The 16,657-nt window shown below is 37.8% G+C and overlaps 1 protein-coding gene across 1 annotated transcript; it reads right to left on the reverse strand.

Moving 5' to 3' along the window:
- Positions 1–9,230: 9,230 nt before the first annotated feature.
- Positions 9,231–16,425, reverse strand: LOC149182639 (putative glycerol-3-phosphate dehydrogenase [NAD(+)] 1, cytosolic). The gene is made up of 5 exons (XM_089416909.1): positions 15,261–16,425; positions 11,095–11,316; positions 10,306–10,553; positions 9,885–10,024; positions 9,231–9,696 (listed from the first exon to the last, which is right to left on the reverse strand). The coding sequence occupies exons 1-5, from the start codon at positions 15,940–15,942 to the stop codon at positions 9,534–9,536; spliced, it is 1,455 nt and encodes a 484-aa protein (XP_089273035.1). The 5' UTR covers positions 15,943–16,425; the 3' UTR covers positions 9,231–9,533.
- Positions 16,426–16,657: the final 232 nt, after the last annotated feature.

Here is a 16,657-nt window from a genome sequence, read left to right on the forward strand (position 1 = left end):
TTTTTAATGAGCCTGAAGTGACACGTGCTCAGATGGACCTTTTCCTTTAAGGTGTATGAAAAGGAACGAAAGAGACTACTCTGGAAATATAGACAGAGGGATTACCAAACCAATCGCAGAACTGCAGAATACTTTTTATGATACGGTAGTCAATCTTCCCGAATGTTGTGTTCAGTGCATTGTGATCGATAGGGCGGCAGACACGGCTTCCTATGAATAAAGGATATAGCCTATTGTGGTCTCCCAATATATACTCGACGGTACGTGGAGCACAAGTCCATACTGGCACTTGTCGTCTCAAAGAGGAGGAATCACCCAACCAACAATGAAAGCGATAGTTACCAGGCATTACGACGTCGGAATACGTCTCTAGCCTAGACTTCTAGATGTTGTGCGTTAGGTTCCAAAGCGTTTTTATGTTCATTGAATTTATTTTAGTTGATCTTTCTTAAGAAATTTGCCTTTCAGGTTCACCGCGTGATGTAGATATGCAATTCCTAAAATGCAATCTAAGATGATAAACAATCGTTTAATCTTCTTTTTGCAATGAAAATCTTAGCTACTAAAGAAAGAGAGATGATATTCTTTCAACATAGAGCAGAGAGCACACACTAGATGCACTGTCCTAAATCAAACCAACAAGCAGTGTAAATGCAAATGCACATGCATGTATTTGTTTTCAGCTTTCTTAACGTGTGAATGACAAAAAGAATGCTAAGTACAAATCTGAATTATCTTTTCAAAGCGACAGTACTAATAAATTTCTCTTCAAAAATGGAAGGAAGATAATGACGACACTTTGCAACTTTGAATTGAAACTTGCTTTCAACACTTGAAAAACTACTAATTCAAATCAAATACAAGAGTAACTGTATAGTTGACCATCCAAAACAATAGAATTCTTTTCTTTGACTGAAAACGACACTTCCAAATCAAAAGACGACAGTTCGATTATGCTACTTTTTGTAAAAGAGAACTGTAAATGGCGCATAATATATAAAAACATTCACAATTCTTTGTACTATGGAGGTAGAATCATGCAAAGGAAGGGAGTTTCCACAGTGGTATACTGATCACAGACAGCAAAACTCCTGAATAAAGCTGAAGAGAGTGAAAACAAAACCAAAATCTAAGAGCAGAAGAGGTCTTATCTGATCAGCACACCTACAACACAGGGAAAGTGCGATGCAGCGCACCTACTGCACACGGGAGGTGCAATGCATCCAGATTCCCAAGAGGAGAAAGTGCGATGGTCCAGGGACGAGACTTCAACTTGGTTCTTGGTCACAGTTTGCAGCTTAGTTGAGGGATTTAGGCTGAGCTAATGATATTCAGTAAATAGAAATCACAAGGGCTAATCTAATGAGGTTACTAGAGCCACCAATAGGGCAATTAGGATGTTTGCAAATCGATTGTTTAGTTTATAAACAAAACCTGAAGATAGACTGAAGCAGCATTGATCTACTTTTCACTTGCATAGCAAATGCAGTTCGAAGGCTAGCTGGCTTAACTTCAGGCTCCGTCTGTAAGTTTATAAAGCAAACAAATATAGACAAGTAAACAATCTATTCGCTCCCCAGCAGAGTCGCCATTTTGTTATCGGGAAATCTAGTGTCCACTCGGAGCTGCTAGTCCCACTAAGACTGGTAGCTATCTTAGAAACAAACAAACTAAAACTACTTTCGCTTTCCTTTATGAGAAGTAGATAAGAGGGAAACGAAGGACACCAACCTCAATCTTGCCCTTGGTTCCTTGCTTGGTTCCTCTCCCTTCTGACAGATCCTTGTCGCTTTTCCTCCGTCTACCCAGCTTCAAAGAACACATGTGGAATCAAAATAGCATAATACTATCAGAGAACAGAGATCTACAATCATAAACAATATAGGACCAGATATATATTGACCACACAAATGCATATATCATCAAACATACAAGAATGTGGAGGAAAACTTGAATAGCTTTATTGATATAAAGATTAGAAGAGAGGATTACAACCCATTGTTCTGACCCAGCGTCATCCTACCAGCATGAAAGCTGTTCTTCACCTCATGAAAAGCTTAGATCACCCAACACTATGATATTCCACCAAGAAACCAACAACACTTCCTTACAAGATACAAAATTCCGGCCTCTAGATCTCTGGGATGAGGGATCCATATATAGATGATTGCAGGGGGGTGAGTCAACTTCTAGGATTTTGATTAGTGTCCTCTCTCTGATAGTTCTTGATTCCACTTGGAGATTGATGATCTCTTACTCATCCCTGAGCGAATTCAGAGAGGCAAGTGTCACAGGAGATGTTTCTGGAAGATTCCATGACGATCCACCTTGCAAACTGTCTCTGCCATTTGTCTACTCTTGCCCATCACACCCTACAGAAGGGTTTTCCAGTATGCATCGCACCCTTTACACTGAGCAGGTGAGATGCATCGCACCCTATGCACTGGGCAGTCTGTATGGTCCAGCTTTGACCAGTTCTGAGCAGTTTTCTGTGGAGAACTTCTGGGAGAGATGTAATCAGCTAACCTTGTTCCTTTAGGGTGTGAAGCAACACTTTTAGGGACTTAGGAGCCCTTGGTTTATGGACATGTATGATTGGGGTTGCAGTGCCCAAAAATGTCTATAACACTTACCTGCTAAATATTCCACATGGGAGGGTGAGAATTTTATACAGAAGCATCCGGAACTACTCAAGCATTGAGGACAACGCTTTTTTGAAGGAGAGGGGCATGTTGGGTCCCTATAATACTAGTGATTCCCCCATTACTATTGTAATTGTAGCCCTTATTTTTATTTTTGTGCCCCTACTGTCCCCATATTGTTATTATTATGCCCAATATAAGCCCACTATTGTTATTGTTGTTCCCTTATATTATTATTGTTATGTCAGCTTTGATTATATTATGACCCCTTAGACTCCTATATATATAAAGGAGGTTTTGTCAATTCTATGATCCAATAATTATTCATTTGTGTAATGTAAAGGAGGTTTCCCCCTCGAAGAGACTTATTTTGAAGTCATTGATCTATCTTTTCTTCTATTTTGGGAGCTGGTTACATAACAGGGTCCAAGTGGAATAAGAGGGTGGCCACCAATATCCACCTGGATCTTGTGGCCTCTGGGCTACTACAATGCATAAATCCTCTATGTGTGCTCTATATCCTATCCCTCTTGCCTATTTTTTCTCAACTATAGAACAAATGCACTTGAAAGAATGAAACCTCATTTCCTCCTAGTGACCCGATTGTAACATAGACTGATAGCCTACTAGTGGTTAGGTTTGACTACCTCAACTCTTTACCAGAGTTACAATTTGGACTCCTCAGGAGTCTTCTACATCATAATCACATGGTTAGCCCCTTTTCCATGGATAATGGGGGTTGATGTGGCATCCTCTCGAATCATGGTGGTGAAAACAAGAAGGTCAACTTTTGAGGCATAAATTTTGCATATTAACTCTGATTGACATGATTCTTGCGTCGTTGGAAAGGACTTTGTGTGGAGAATAGGAAAAAAATGTTTTTCACTAAAGCGACATATTTTTTCCTCCAAAAACGTCATTTGATGCCTCAAAATACTCCTAGAAGGTTTCAGACCCCAATTTGCCAAACTATGTCCCACAAATAAAAATGGTCCTAAGAGTTGATTCCTCCACTTTTTCCACTCTAAAATCATCAATATGGATGACAAATAATATAATGATCCAATCTAGATCAATTTAAATGCATGGGCGATAGAAAAATGAAATCTATATATATATGAGAAAAATTAACAACCTGAATAACATCGCTACATACATTTACATTCAACTCATGCATACTCTAAACAATAACTAAACATACTTATACACATTTGTGAACCAAATTTAACTCATTCATGTTAGCCTTAATATCACACAGAGGCAAAGGAGTTTATTCTCCACAGATCTCGCCTCAAGATTTGCCAAATAATCGGTGGAATAACCAAGCTAATATCCTAGTTGTAATGCCATAGCCAACCATACAAATAACAAAGTCAAATGGATAAATGACCTTGCCTCAAACCCTCACAAGATGATTTAGTTTCAAAATCCATTTTGCAACTAAAAGACTTGTTCCTATCTAGAGATTTTTCTCCAACTCCTCAATCCAAGCCCTTACACACAAGCACAAACAAACGAACAAGGTTTCCTATGTGGAAGACAAAATTTTCATGCAACATAAACTCAATGTAATAAATCAATTAAGTTTCTCACATACATAGACATGAAATGGAGAAGGAAACTAGCATACATTAATATCATATCAAAAATACATAAGGAATTATACTTCTTCTACAACATGTCCTCTCCTTCGATCCCTCAGTTCTACTCTTCCCTTGACTTATAGAAAAATTGGGCTCATTTGAGATCCAAGAGAAGATTACTCTGGCAAGATTTCACCAGCATTACCGAGCTAACTCTCTAATTCTTACTCTGACCCTTGATAGGGTATGATTAAATAGGCCTTTCCTAGACCAAGGAGGATGTATTTGGACACCTAGGACTATGAGAAGTTAGGAAACTTCTTTAATAATTGACCCTCATCCAACTCAGGATAAGATAGTCTAGTTGAAATCCTTTGGAATCACTGCTTCTATAATTTTGATCTCCACCGCTCTTAGGATGAAGGCAAGTTGTATACCTAATGATAGGATGCACACCTAAAAGGGAGCAATGGGTACACAAGATACTAGACTTGTGGGAGCGATGGGCTACTAATTGAGCACAAACAAGAATTAGAAGATCTACATTCATGCCAACAACTGAAGGAGGTTGTTATAGGTTCCTCTCATTAACATAAAGCGACAAAAAGGGTTATAACAATTCATATAACATAAACATCACATTGACGAATACATTTGTATTTAGACACTATCCATGTAATTGGATACATAGGAGCAAGTTACCTCCTAATCATAGGCATATATAATGAGCATCACTCTTAAGCAAGGCTATAAGTTAATGAGGGTGAAGTGCTACTTACAAGTCTCCATTACTCATTACAACTTAACCCACATCATCACATGACTTAGTGAGATTAGACATCTACCATGAATCCCAATGGTGTAGATTCAAGTTGATTCCTCTATTAATGTTTAATCACTGTGATGGATATAATATTTTTATCGATTCCCTAACTTAGGGTTGGGAATTCCCCCTTTATGCATACTTAAGGAAATCTTTCATTTTCTAGGATAGTATTCTAACAAGAATAGTCTTAGCTAATAATATCCTTATGGGAGATCTATTATGTTAGTTTAGCATCCAAAGCCCACCACCAAGGCAACTACAAGAGAATTTAGGTAATCTATTTGCTCAATAGAGTCAAAACCCAACACGAGAAAGAGAAAAGGATAGATTTTACCTTTCGATCAACAGTGCTCACTATAACCATTTCTTCCTCATTAAAACCAATGTGAAAACTATGTTATATCATATCAACATTTGAACTATTTCGCTCATTATGTCTCCATACAAATATCTCAGGTGATTAAGAGACAATTTCAAATGAAAGAGAGACTAAAGTAAAGGAATTTTCCAAATAGTGTAATTTTTAGAGGTGAAGTTTTGCCAATAGGATATTTTTTTGTCCTTTAATAAAAAATCACAAATTAGCCATTTTCACTTTAAATGTTTTGTTTTTTTACATAAAATATGTTTATATTGATAGTATTTTCCAAAATTTACAAATTTTATATTTTTTCATTAAATATTTTCCTTCATATTTATATGCATGATTTTTTTCAATATGAAATAATCACCTACAATACTATATAAAGATATAATATTTGAATCCTTTAAAATGTCATGATTTGAAAATCCAAAATCAAAGAATATATACTAAGGTGTGCATGAATTCATGTAGGTGGAAGGTTCATCGATTCACACATGGCAAAGAATAATATTTCCCCACAAACTCCATTTCATTTTCTATCTTATCGCATCATAACCCTCTTTGGACATGCTATATCATTTATTGTAAAGTACCTTTTAAACTATACCATGGTGGCTTTACAATATGACATCTAGAAGTATGAAACATGGAAATAAAATAATCTAAAATCCAAATTAAGATTCACTAACAAAATAACCACATTAACAAAATATATACGATACAATTAGGGCATAAATACAAGGGTCAAAACCATGGCCTTACAAGTGAATTGAAAGATTTAAATGTCTCAGCCATATTGAAATGGCATTAAATTCTTTTATTACCATGTAAATCATGGAGTCTATGATATCATGTAGAAGGATGGATTTCCCCAAAATGGTTCCTTTCTATAAAAATGGTAAAAATGGTAAATCATAATCTGCATATTCAAACTATAATAAGTGTCGTAGAGTAAAAATGACTTTTTCCTATTTAAATAAGGAAATATGTCTCTAAGTGGCGAAAACCCTTCAACCTACAAATTATGCATTTGCAAGAAAGAATCCTAACTCCTAATGCAGTTTGAAGTAATTGTTGAATGGACTTCTCGATGAATACTAGCAAGATGAAGTAGTGGTGTAGACAATATGGTATCCCTGCACTTTGGTTGGACCTAGGAGGGTGTAACTCTAACACTTTCTTTGTTGTTAGTGTAGTCAAGGAGTTTTCAATCCTTCTCCAAAGTAAGATAGCATAAAGAGGGTCAAAGATGTAGCATGATGCTTGGAAGAGAACCTCATGCTTGAATTTTGAACCTTAAGAAGCATTTATTTTTATTCTAGTGGGTTGTTGAAGATCAAGAGAAGTGAGCATCAAAGTAAGATAGAGCCTAAGATTTATAAAGGTTGACTTGCTTGATAGTTTTTCCAAATCAACAAATTAAGGGAAGAAGAGTTAAGTTTGTAGACAATAGGCATCATAGGCTCCATCACAATGTACTACAAGAGAATCTAAAAAATGATGTTGCAATAATCCATAGATGTGACATCACAATCAATATTGCCTATAAAAGCTTTATGGAAGAAGCCCTTACAACTAATTAGTGTCCAATGTTGCACACTATAGCTGAACACTATAGCTTCACACTATAGAGTTTGGAGCTCAGCGCTCTCGGCTTGAGACGGTTTTCAGATTGGTTTCATTCTTGCATCGTGTCCAGGGCTTCGTAGACTCGATAAAGAGTAGGGACCATTATCCTTACTTGGCATATTGCTCTTCTGAGACTATTGCCCGTTCTACTCCCTTAGGCCGAGCCAAATGTTGGTTTACAAGAGTCTCAAACCTCTTAGAGTCAGTGGGAATTCAGTTGGATTGTCTCCCTCCTTTCCGATATTCCTTAGATGCTCTCGGTCACCTTTTACCTACTAGACAGGAGCTAAACAAGATCATCAGGGAGGACATCTACAGGCAGTTCGTCCAGGTCACCTAGGTCAATCCTCCAAGAGGGTTGCACCCAAAGATGGCCTTCTACGTTGAGCACTTCTTGGAGTTGAGAGACAGGCTCATTGTTCGACCCCAATATACCTTTCACCACTGGATGCATGCTCTTCGCATTCCTCTAGGCCAGTTCAGAGTAGGTTCTCATAGACTTCAGGTAGAGATAGACCACCAGGTGGATAGACTAGACAGACTCTGCCAGGTATGTCATTTATAGGAAGTGGAGATCGAGGTGCACTTCATCCTTGGACACCTTGTCTACTACGAGATCAGAGGAAGGTTTCATTGCTTGTTCAAAGATTCTCAAACCCTCGCCGACTTTTTCAGTTAACCCAATCAGAGATGTTTGGCCCTATATATGCAGGAGGCTCTTAAGTTCCGAGCACATATTCTTCAGCCTCCCATCAGACCAGACCCCACACAGAGGATCACAACATTTTTCAGGGTACTACATTTAGACAGGGGCACCAAGAGATCGATTGATACCAATACGTATCTAGACTCGAAATCAGTGAGGATCCGTGGGTCTGATCCTCACTGATCTCAAATGTTAGGAGAGATGGGTCTGATCCTCAGACCTATTAGCTCCTGGATCTTCTCCGGTAGGGCAAGATGTTGATTTACTTCATGCATTGTATCTTTTATAGGAGACCGTTTGGTTCTCCCGCTTTATATTAATGTTGCACTGCTCAGTGCTTATTGTTTAAGCAAACAATAAGAGCAAGTAGCAGAGATTAATGGCAATATATCCACAGTTGGATCTTTGTGCATATACATCCAACTATGTATATATGGACAATATTCCCATGAATGCTCTATTGCTGGTGATTATGGTTTGCTTATCATTTTTCAAAATAAATATAAAACTAATCTGTGCAAGGAAAGCTAGGATGAGAAGAAGGCTCAAGCTTGAATGACAAGAGAACTAACAATGGGGAAGTAGAAGAAACGCTAAGGATTTATTACATTATCCACTTTGCATTTGTGGAACTATACACACTTTTGACTTGGGCTATGAAGAAATCATATACCCTGTTTGTTGGAGGTGCCTTAGAGAGAGCCACACCTTTCCAAGAGGGGATCTATAAAATAGGGCATCCATTGGTGGTCATTGGCGGTAATTGTCAACAGCAGGTGCCTTAGAGAGAGCCACACCTTTCCAAGAGGGGATCTATAAAATAGGGCATCCATTGGTGGTCATTGGCGGTAATTGTCAACAGCGAATGACAGAGAAGGCAGGAGAGTAACGAACAAAAATGGGCTTTGGAAATATGCCGAAACATTGACACCAAAATTTTGAGGAAAACACCATTATTAAATAGCAGTCCTTCAACATATTAATTAAAAATGAGGGGGCTGAGTCCCTCTAGAAGAAGTTGTATTAACTCGAAATTCACAATTACACATATTTACAGAAGTGAGATTGAATTCGCAATGTACACATATTTACAGAAGCGTGATTGTTACAATATGCTGCGGAGCAGCAAAGCAAGATTGATCAACATTAAGCTGCAGAGCAGTGGAAGCATGCATCGAGGTTTCGAACACGGGTGGGGAGGCGGAAAGCGGTCCGTCCCAACCACATGAGATATACGCCCAAGTGCATAGTCCTTCAATATATTGTATAATATTAAGATTCAATTGTTTGGTGTAAGACATTAAGCATTGAAAGCAAACTTTTTTCCATATAGGAAAATAACAGTAAGCAAAACTTAGTTTTAGATTACTTATAGTGCTGCAAACCTCTAGTTTTTCTGTCACATTTCCCTTTCTGTGCACCAGTAAACTGGGTAAAATGTAGGGTTTAATTTGCAATATACAAAATAGCAAGGGAAATATTACTCAGCAAGTGGTCTTCCTTATTTGATTATAAACAATTAATAACTTTGATTATACACAATTGATCACCAACTACATAAGGCAAATGCCTATACTTACCCAATCTGCCTAAATCTTTTAGCCAGTACCAACAACCATTTTTATCCAAGAATGCATTGTTGTTCTATCGATCAGAACAACAATTGTGCAGTTACACAATCATGACAAAATACTTCAAATGAAGGGACAACTGTATTTTTGGTCACTGAAGAAAATCTCTGACGACATTAACACCCCCTCACAAAATATCGTAATTTATTATCTTAACACTCTAGAATTGACTCCCTGTCAAGTTGGACTGTCTTCGGAGTGCATGGCAACTGAAGCATGGAGCATTTATTTACTGAAGCAATCTCAATACGATGACGTGGATCATACATATTCTCATCTCTCAAGGCTTGTAATATAGCTTCTGCTGATGCTTCCCTGCATTAAGAGGTTAAAATTGCTCCAGTCAATCCTTTCTCAAATGTAGAATATAAACTTTGATCATGTTTAGGGGAAAGGGAATCAAATGTCCTATTGACACTTTCGCAAGACAACTTTTTTGGATATGACATTCGTAACAAGATTGTTCTACACTGAAACCTTACAAGCAAACAGAAAATTATTACCTTTTTATAAGGATATTGTACAGAGTCTTAAGAATGGGACATAGCTCCACAGGAACCACCTCCTTTTTCCTCTCTGGGTGCATGACACTTAAACTCGGTTGGCAAAGCAATTCATAGAATGCTTCCACGGCTGATACACCCTATATTATCAAAAACAGAAAGTAGCCATTCATGTTTCTGCAATATGGAATTTGATACTGCATTTCCAACCATAAATACTCTGCCATCTTTGGATTATGAACTTACTTTTAAAGCATGCCAAGGACTGCTAAAAAGCTTATGGGTCTCCTTGGAAGCTTTCCAAAAGCAGTTTTCCCACTTTGTGGTTGCTATGTCTCATTTAAACTATGAAACATGTATTGCGGCAATAAATAAAAGAGAAAAAGAAAAATATTGCCTGAGCTCAAAATTGGATTTAAACCTGTATCATTCCTTTTCCTTGTATGCTGTCCCCCATGTCTGGCCTAATTTCTCCCTTTGCAATCCGTTGACCATACCACGCATTTCTTCCCTTCAGCAGTGTAACATATGTATCAGCCAGAAGTGGGCCTGTCAATTTCTCAGGCTCTTCCGCCAACAAATGTGTTATATAGATCATCTCTGATGTGCAGTGAGCAAAATAGACAGACTTGCTTGTAGCACTCTCATTTGTCAAAGCTGCAACCATGCCTGTACAGGAACTAAAAAGTATTAACATAGTTTGAACATGAACAGGGAAACATTAATTCATCATTATTTAATGGTTTAAGAGAAAATTACAAACAGGAATGATAACAACTTAAGGCATAATGAATGCCTGTGAAACAAATTGTATGTTTATGCAATGCTATGAGATGCCAGTTGCAATGCTCAATCACTATTATTGGGCATGGTAGCCAAAATTCAAAACTTAATCTAAAACCACTGAAACTATACAAAATTTGTCACAAGAAATGAATGAAAGCGCAAGAAGCAACCATGAGACCATTGTTTTATACTAAATAGTAAATACTTGTTGGCTGTTAAATTTAACAATTGAGAGGACTGCCTTGCCCACAGAAGCTAGGAATTTCTGTCCATGTTGCATGCTTTTGCTACGCATTGCTCCATGGAACACATATCATAAATTCACTAAATTCCCATGGGTCATTGAGAAAATCAAGTCCTTATATGAATACCAAAATCAGAGAACTTGAAGAAATACTAAACAAAGTAAGAAGCAAATTATTACCTGCACCAATTGCATATACATTTTTAAGACCTCCCATGACTTCATGCGTGACAAGGTCTGGATTGTCCCATACTGTAAAATGTGGCTGACGAAGGAAGCTTGCTAGGGGTTTTGCCCACTTCTCTGACCCGCATATTCGAGCATTAGCATACTCCTTGTTGTACACTTCTGAAGCTATATTTGGTCCTCCCAGATAGAGTATATTTGATATAGGAACATTTGCTACACACCAGAAATATCAGGCATAAGATCAATACAAAATAAATCCACACCACGTAATCTATTTTATCTTCTTCACAGTGGATTTATCACAGTTGTCAGATGCAAACAATAAACACTACAAAGACAGTCAGCAGAATTTGATAGCAATAGGGTAACTTTCAAACTAGATTGAAATACACACCTTAAATCTAACAGATATACTGATGGGAAAACTCCATTACATCAGAGTTGCATTATAACAAGGGAAAAGTGGATAATAGGCAAGGCATTCCGCTAGAGTTTATTGATAGTAAAAGTATTCAACACAAATTTACCATATCCAAAATCAGATGCATTTGTTTTGGTTTCAACATCAACTTTGAGCAGGCGAAGCTCAAATACATAATGCACACTTGTTAGAGGCCCAGATTCTAGAATGGCTTGGGAGATATACAAATGATTGTCAAGGATCCAGTATTAGATTTTTGCAAATCCTAAAGACATGAGGAAATTTTCAATTTGCTTCAAAGCACCTCCACGTGGTAGGTGGCTGCATCTACATTAGCAACCCATGAAAAGTAAAAGACAGTTGATCAAACTTCTGACATACTTTGAATAAAGGTGAGAACATAACTTTCTGGGCAAATTTTGCAATCCTGGCTGGAGACACAATGCTCATATTCTAAATTATTTACAAACCTCATTATAACTTCCAAATTCGGTCAGAGATCTGTAGATTAATGTCTGTTTGAGTTTTATATCTTGTTCAGCTAATTTTATGACTTTGTCTGGATTCTGAACATGTTCCATTTGCCATATTCTTTTGATAATTCCCAGGAAGACCTTTTTCCCACCTATATTGACCACAAAGGAAGCCTTAATGGAGAAAATAAACCTGTCATTTAAAACTTAAAAGCAGTGATAAGAAAGCTGAAGCTAGAACCGCATATTTTTGTTGGCCATAACCCAATTCTGACCATTATTTTAAATTCAAATTTGTATAATGTTTTTAGACAGCATCCCTTAATTTCCATCTAAAAAGCAGACATTTGGTTTAGACCAGTCTTCCTGATTGCTAATAATTTTTCAATATGATCCAATTTTCTACAGCTTGTGTGGAAGTCACTTAATATTTAATGATGGTCATCAAGAGAGGGCTAACCTTGTAATCACATAAAGGATTTTGTAAAGGGATAGTATTGTAGAAACTGTGGCCACTTGTGTAGCTTCACATATTTCCTAATTTAACAGAGTACGCACATTCTAATAATACTCATTGGGGGCAAAAGCCTTGCAGTGCAACAACTACCTGAAGAACAGGTTACTACTTCAAACGAGAAAAACTAATATCTAGATCATAGCATAAATTTGTAGGTTGTAACACAGTCCAATGGACACATAATGGTGTAGTGGATAAAACAGGGAATTGAGATATCTCATATCAGTGAGTCGAATTGGACAAATTGGCAATCAAACCTTCAATACAATTAAAATATGGCCATCTCCTAAGCTCAATCTTACACTGCGATGTTGAAATTGCCAATTGCAAGTCCTAATTTGATCCTCACGCTCTTGTTGGAAGCAGGTAGCCTAAACCACCAAGAGCTCTTAAAATACATTGCCCTAGATCCGTCTTCTTTTCTCCATAACTTGGACACTGTACTACCCAATTAGCTAAAATTATAACCAGATCATAGAAGAAAACTGTAATAGAAATAAAAAATGTTATAATAGGCCATAAGGGTCTAGTGGATAAGAGACAGAATTGAGAGATCAGCAGATCAAACTTATCAAAATCTCCAATTAAACCTACAATTCAATTCAGAGAAGGACATCTTCCATTTTCCATTCTTGTCCCTGGATGTTGAAAGTGTCAAATGCATGTCCCAAGTCGATTCTCACCCCCTCGTTGGAAGAAGCGGGTAATCTGAATTAGGACAATAGGTGCTCTCAAAATCCGATGTCTGAGATCCTTCGCTTCTTCTCAACCACTCAGACATTGTACCATCCAAATAGCATAACTAATAACTAAGATCATAGAAGATAATTGTGAAAGCATTGTAACATGGCCCAACAGACCCATAAGAGTTTAATGGATAAAAGAGATAATTGAGGGGCCTGTAGGTCAAATTAGCCGAAAAGGGCAGCTCAGCCTTCAATTCAGTTCCGACATGGACATCTTTCAAGTTCTATTCCAGCTCCATGATGTTAAAATCATTATTTCATGTCCCATGTTGATTCTACCTTGAGATCCTTATCTACTTTTCTTCTACTTGGACATGATATTGTAGACTAATGACTTTTTACCTATCACTAAAATTGTTTTGGAAATGAAGATTTATAAATGCCTGAACTATGCTAATGGAAAAATTTATAACCAGTTTGATATGGGTCGAATGTACGTCTAAACCTTTTTTGCCAGCTCAAATTCAAAATAACCCCACAGAAAACATACCAACTCAAAATCATAATGGCGGCACCGAAAACATTCCAGCTCAAAATTATAATGACCCCACAGAAAAAGCATTCAATTCAAATTCAATCGAAGCCTCAACCCAATACATCATGCATACAGTACAGTGAAAGCAACATACATGTCCTGCATAGAAGGAAGTTGTAAAGCATTGTAACATTGTCCAACATTCCCATCAAGGTTTAATCATAATGTATAAAAGAGAGAATTGAGAGGACAGTAAGTTAAATTAGCCAAGCTGGGCAGCTCAGCTTTCAATTCGATTGAGAAAAGGACATCTTCCTAGTTCCGTTCCAGCCAATGATGTTCATCCTTCTCTACTTTTTCACGACGTGGACATGATATTATACACTAATGGGCTTTACCTATTATTCGAGAGGCTTTGTTGAATCATTTTAGAGAGGCCGATTTAAAGTGCCCGGACAATGTAAATGGAATGGAAAATTTATAGACAGATATGGGTCTCCCCAGCCAAGATTGAGAACGTATGGGTGAACTTCTTTGCCAGCTAAAAACCAAATTAACTCCACAGAAAACATACCAGCTCAAAATAAAAATGACCCCACAGAAAACATTTAATTCAAATTGAATTGAATTGAATTCAAACCTAAACCCAATAAATTCATTCATGCACTATAGTGAAAAAACATGACATGTGCTACATATAAGGAAATTGTAAAAGAATTGTGATATGGTCCAACAGATCTGTAACAGTCCACCGCACAAAAGAGAAATTTGAGAAGCCAGCAGGCCAAATTAGCTGAGATGGGCAACTCAGATTTCAATTCAATCTAGACAGGGAAACCTTCCAAGTTCCATATCAGCCCCAAGATACTGAAAATTCATGTCATAAGTTTAATTCTACCTTGAAATCCTTTTCTACCTTTTCATTATCTACATGGCCATGATATTATAGACTAATAGGCTTTTATTTTTGACTCAAGGGACTTTTTGAATCAACATCACTTTTACTGAAATTTCAGGTTCTAATTTTAATTTTGTCTTGAGATCTTTTACTTTTCCACTACTTGGACATGATATTATAGACTAATAGACTTTCAACTGAAGGACTTGGTTGAATTCAATATCACTTTTCATGTCCAAAGTTTGATTCTACCTTGTGATCCTTCTCTACTTGTCCACTACTTTGGACATGATATTATAAACTAATGGACTTGGGACAAGATATCATACAGTAATGGACTTTGACTAGTAAGTATAAGGACTTTGTTGAATCCTTTTGGGAAATATGGCGAAGGTGATGATCTATAGAGTACTTAAAGCAACATAAAATTTATATCCAGTTTGATGTGGCTCTCCCAATCTAAGGTCGATAACTTCTTTGCCAGCTCAAGTCAAAACGATTCTAAAAAAACATTCCACTCAATTCAATCCAAGCCTCATTCCAATACATTCAAGCATGCAGGAGAGTGGAAAAACCATGGCATGAGCTAAATTTAAGAACATAGGTAGAGGAGAAAAGAATGCTAACTGGCTTCATGGATCATTTGGGTGGGCGTAACAATATGTGGAACAGGCTTCAGCACCGCCTCCACTCCCTTGGCCAGAGAAATAACGACAGGCAATGCAATCCTTTCCCCCCAGTACCTCCCAATCTCTTCAAAAACCGGCCTCGTCTCGGTGGAGGGTAATCCATTGACAACAATGTCGGCATCCCAAACGGCCTCCTGCAAGTTGGTGACCACCTTGACAGGACAAAGGGGTGTCTCAAGCATATTGACACAGAACCCATCTCGCAGAATCTCGTCAGCATACAGGACTCGATCCCCCAACCTGGCCTCCACATATTTGAGATAAGCACAGTTACAGATAAGCCTCCTGAGAACGTCCTCCCTGGAGTTGATGACATCAAAGAGACAGTGAGCAGAGGCTCTGTCCACTGCCTTCCCAGCCCTTCTCCACATCCTGAACTGCACCTTATCATCTCCCACGTGACCGTAGGCTTCCCGAAGCATCGCCATGAATACGCTCCCCCAAGCCCCAGCCCCAATTCCCACCACACGCAGGGGATCTCCCTCTGATTTGTTCATAAGCCCCCGGAGCTCCGAGAGCCGATCTTCGGCGCAGGGGAGCGAGATCTTCTTTGTTATTATGGTATGATGCAGAAGCTCTGCACGATGTTGATTATGGTATTCATTAGTCGAAGGCGCCATTCGAAATCAATTCTGTATATATACACACAAACTGTGTCTATCTATGTATATCTCACAAAGCTATTTCTGCAAATGAAGAATTATGATGTATATATATGAATCGAACTGTGTTGTGTATATATGTTTGAACTTTCTTCCTGCAACAACACAATGCCTGTGAACAAAAGCCCTGTGTTTGAGGACTTGGTATAATACAGTTGAGACAATACGTGTTTAAGTAATTAATGTCGTGGGCAGGCAGGGCGGTGCCTTTTCACGGAGAAGTTGGAGGATGGACAGATGGAAGACAATCGTGACTGATAATTGACTGAGAACTATAACATTAAAGGATGAAAATTACAACCCAGGATTTAAATTTGAAGTCTTGCATTGGGCTTGGGGATGAATAGCGGAGGTGGTGAATTATTTTTGGATTTTGGATGGGTGCGTTGGTAACCAGAACCAACCAACCACCACCCAAGCCAACGCAAATTTCATTAAATGCATCGTTCTTCACCATTTTGTGAATATGGTTTCGTTTTTGTTTTTGTTTTATATACAGAGCAAGAGTCAGAGTTATGACTGAAATGTCAAACCTGTTACTTGTCAACCATGTCGGCCAAGCGTTGGTTGGTTTTGCTATGTCTAAGCGTTGCAACACCTTAAATGCAGAAGGGCCAGGAGATAAAAAAAAAATGTAATATTGTAAAAACCGATCGTGTTAATGTTAACATTA

Source organism: Pinus tabuliformis, chromosome 3_2, assembly GCF_031772625.1.
Source record: "Pinus tabuliformis cultivar Carrire ecotype Pingquan chromosome 3_2, CPIR1, whole genome shotgun sequence".
Lineage (NCBI taxonomy): Eukaryota > Viridiplantae > Streptophyta > Pinopsida > Pinales > Pinaceae > Pinus > Pinus tabuliformis.

What these genes read in the sequence shown, in the direction of transcription:
- LOC149182639 (XM_089416909.1), bottom strand. Translation starts at nt 15,942, where the DNA reads ATGGCGCCTTCGACTAATGAATACCATAATCAACATCGTGCAGAGCTT. An exon ending in TGTATATGCAATTGGTGCAG is followed by an intron (nt 10,554 to 11,094) that starts GTAATAATTTGC and finishes GTTCCTGTACAG; the next exon opens with GCATGGTTGCAGCTTTGACA. An exon ending in AAGGAAAAGGAATGATACAG is followed by an intron (nt 10,025 to 10,305) that starts GTTTAAATCCAA and finishes TTGATAATATAG; the next exon opens with GGTGTATCAGCCGTGGAAGC.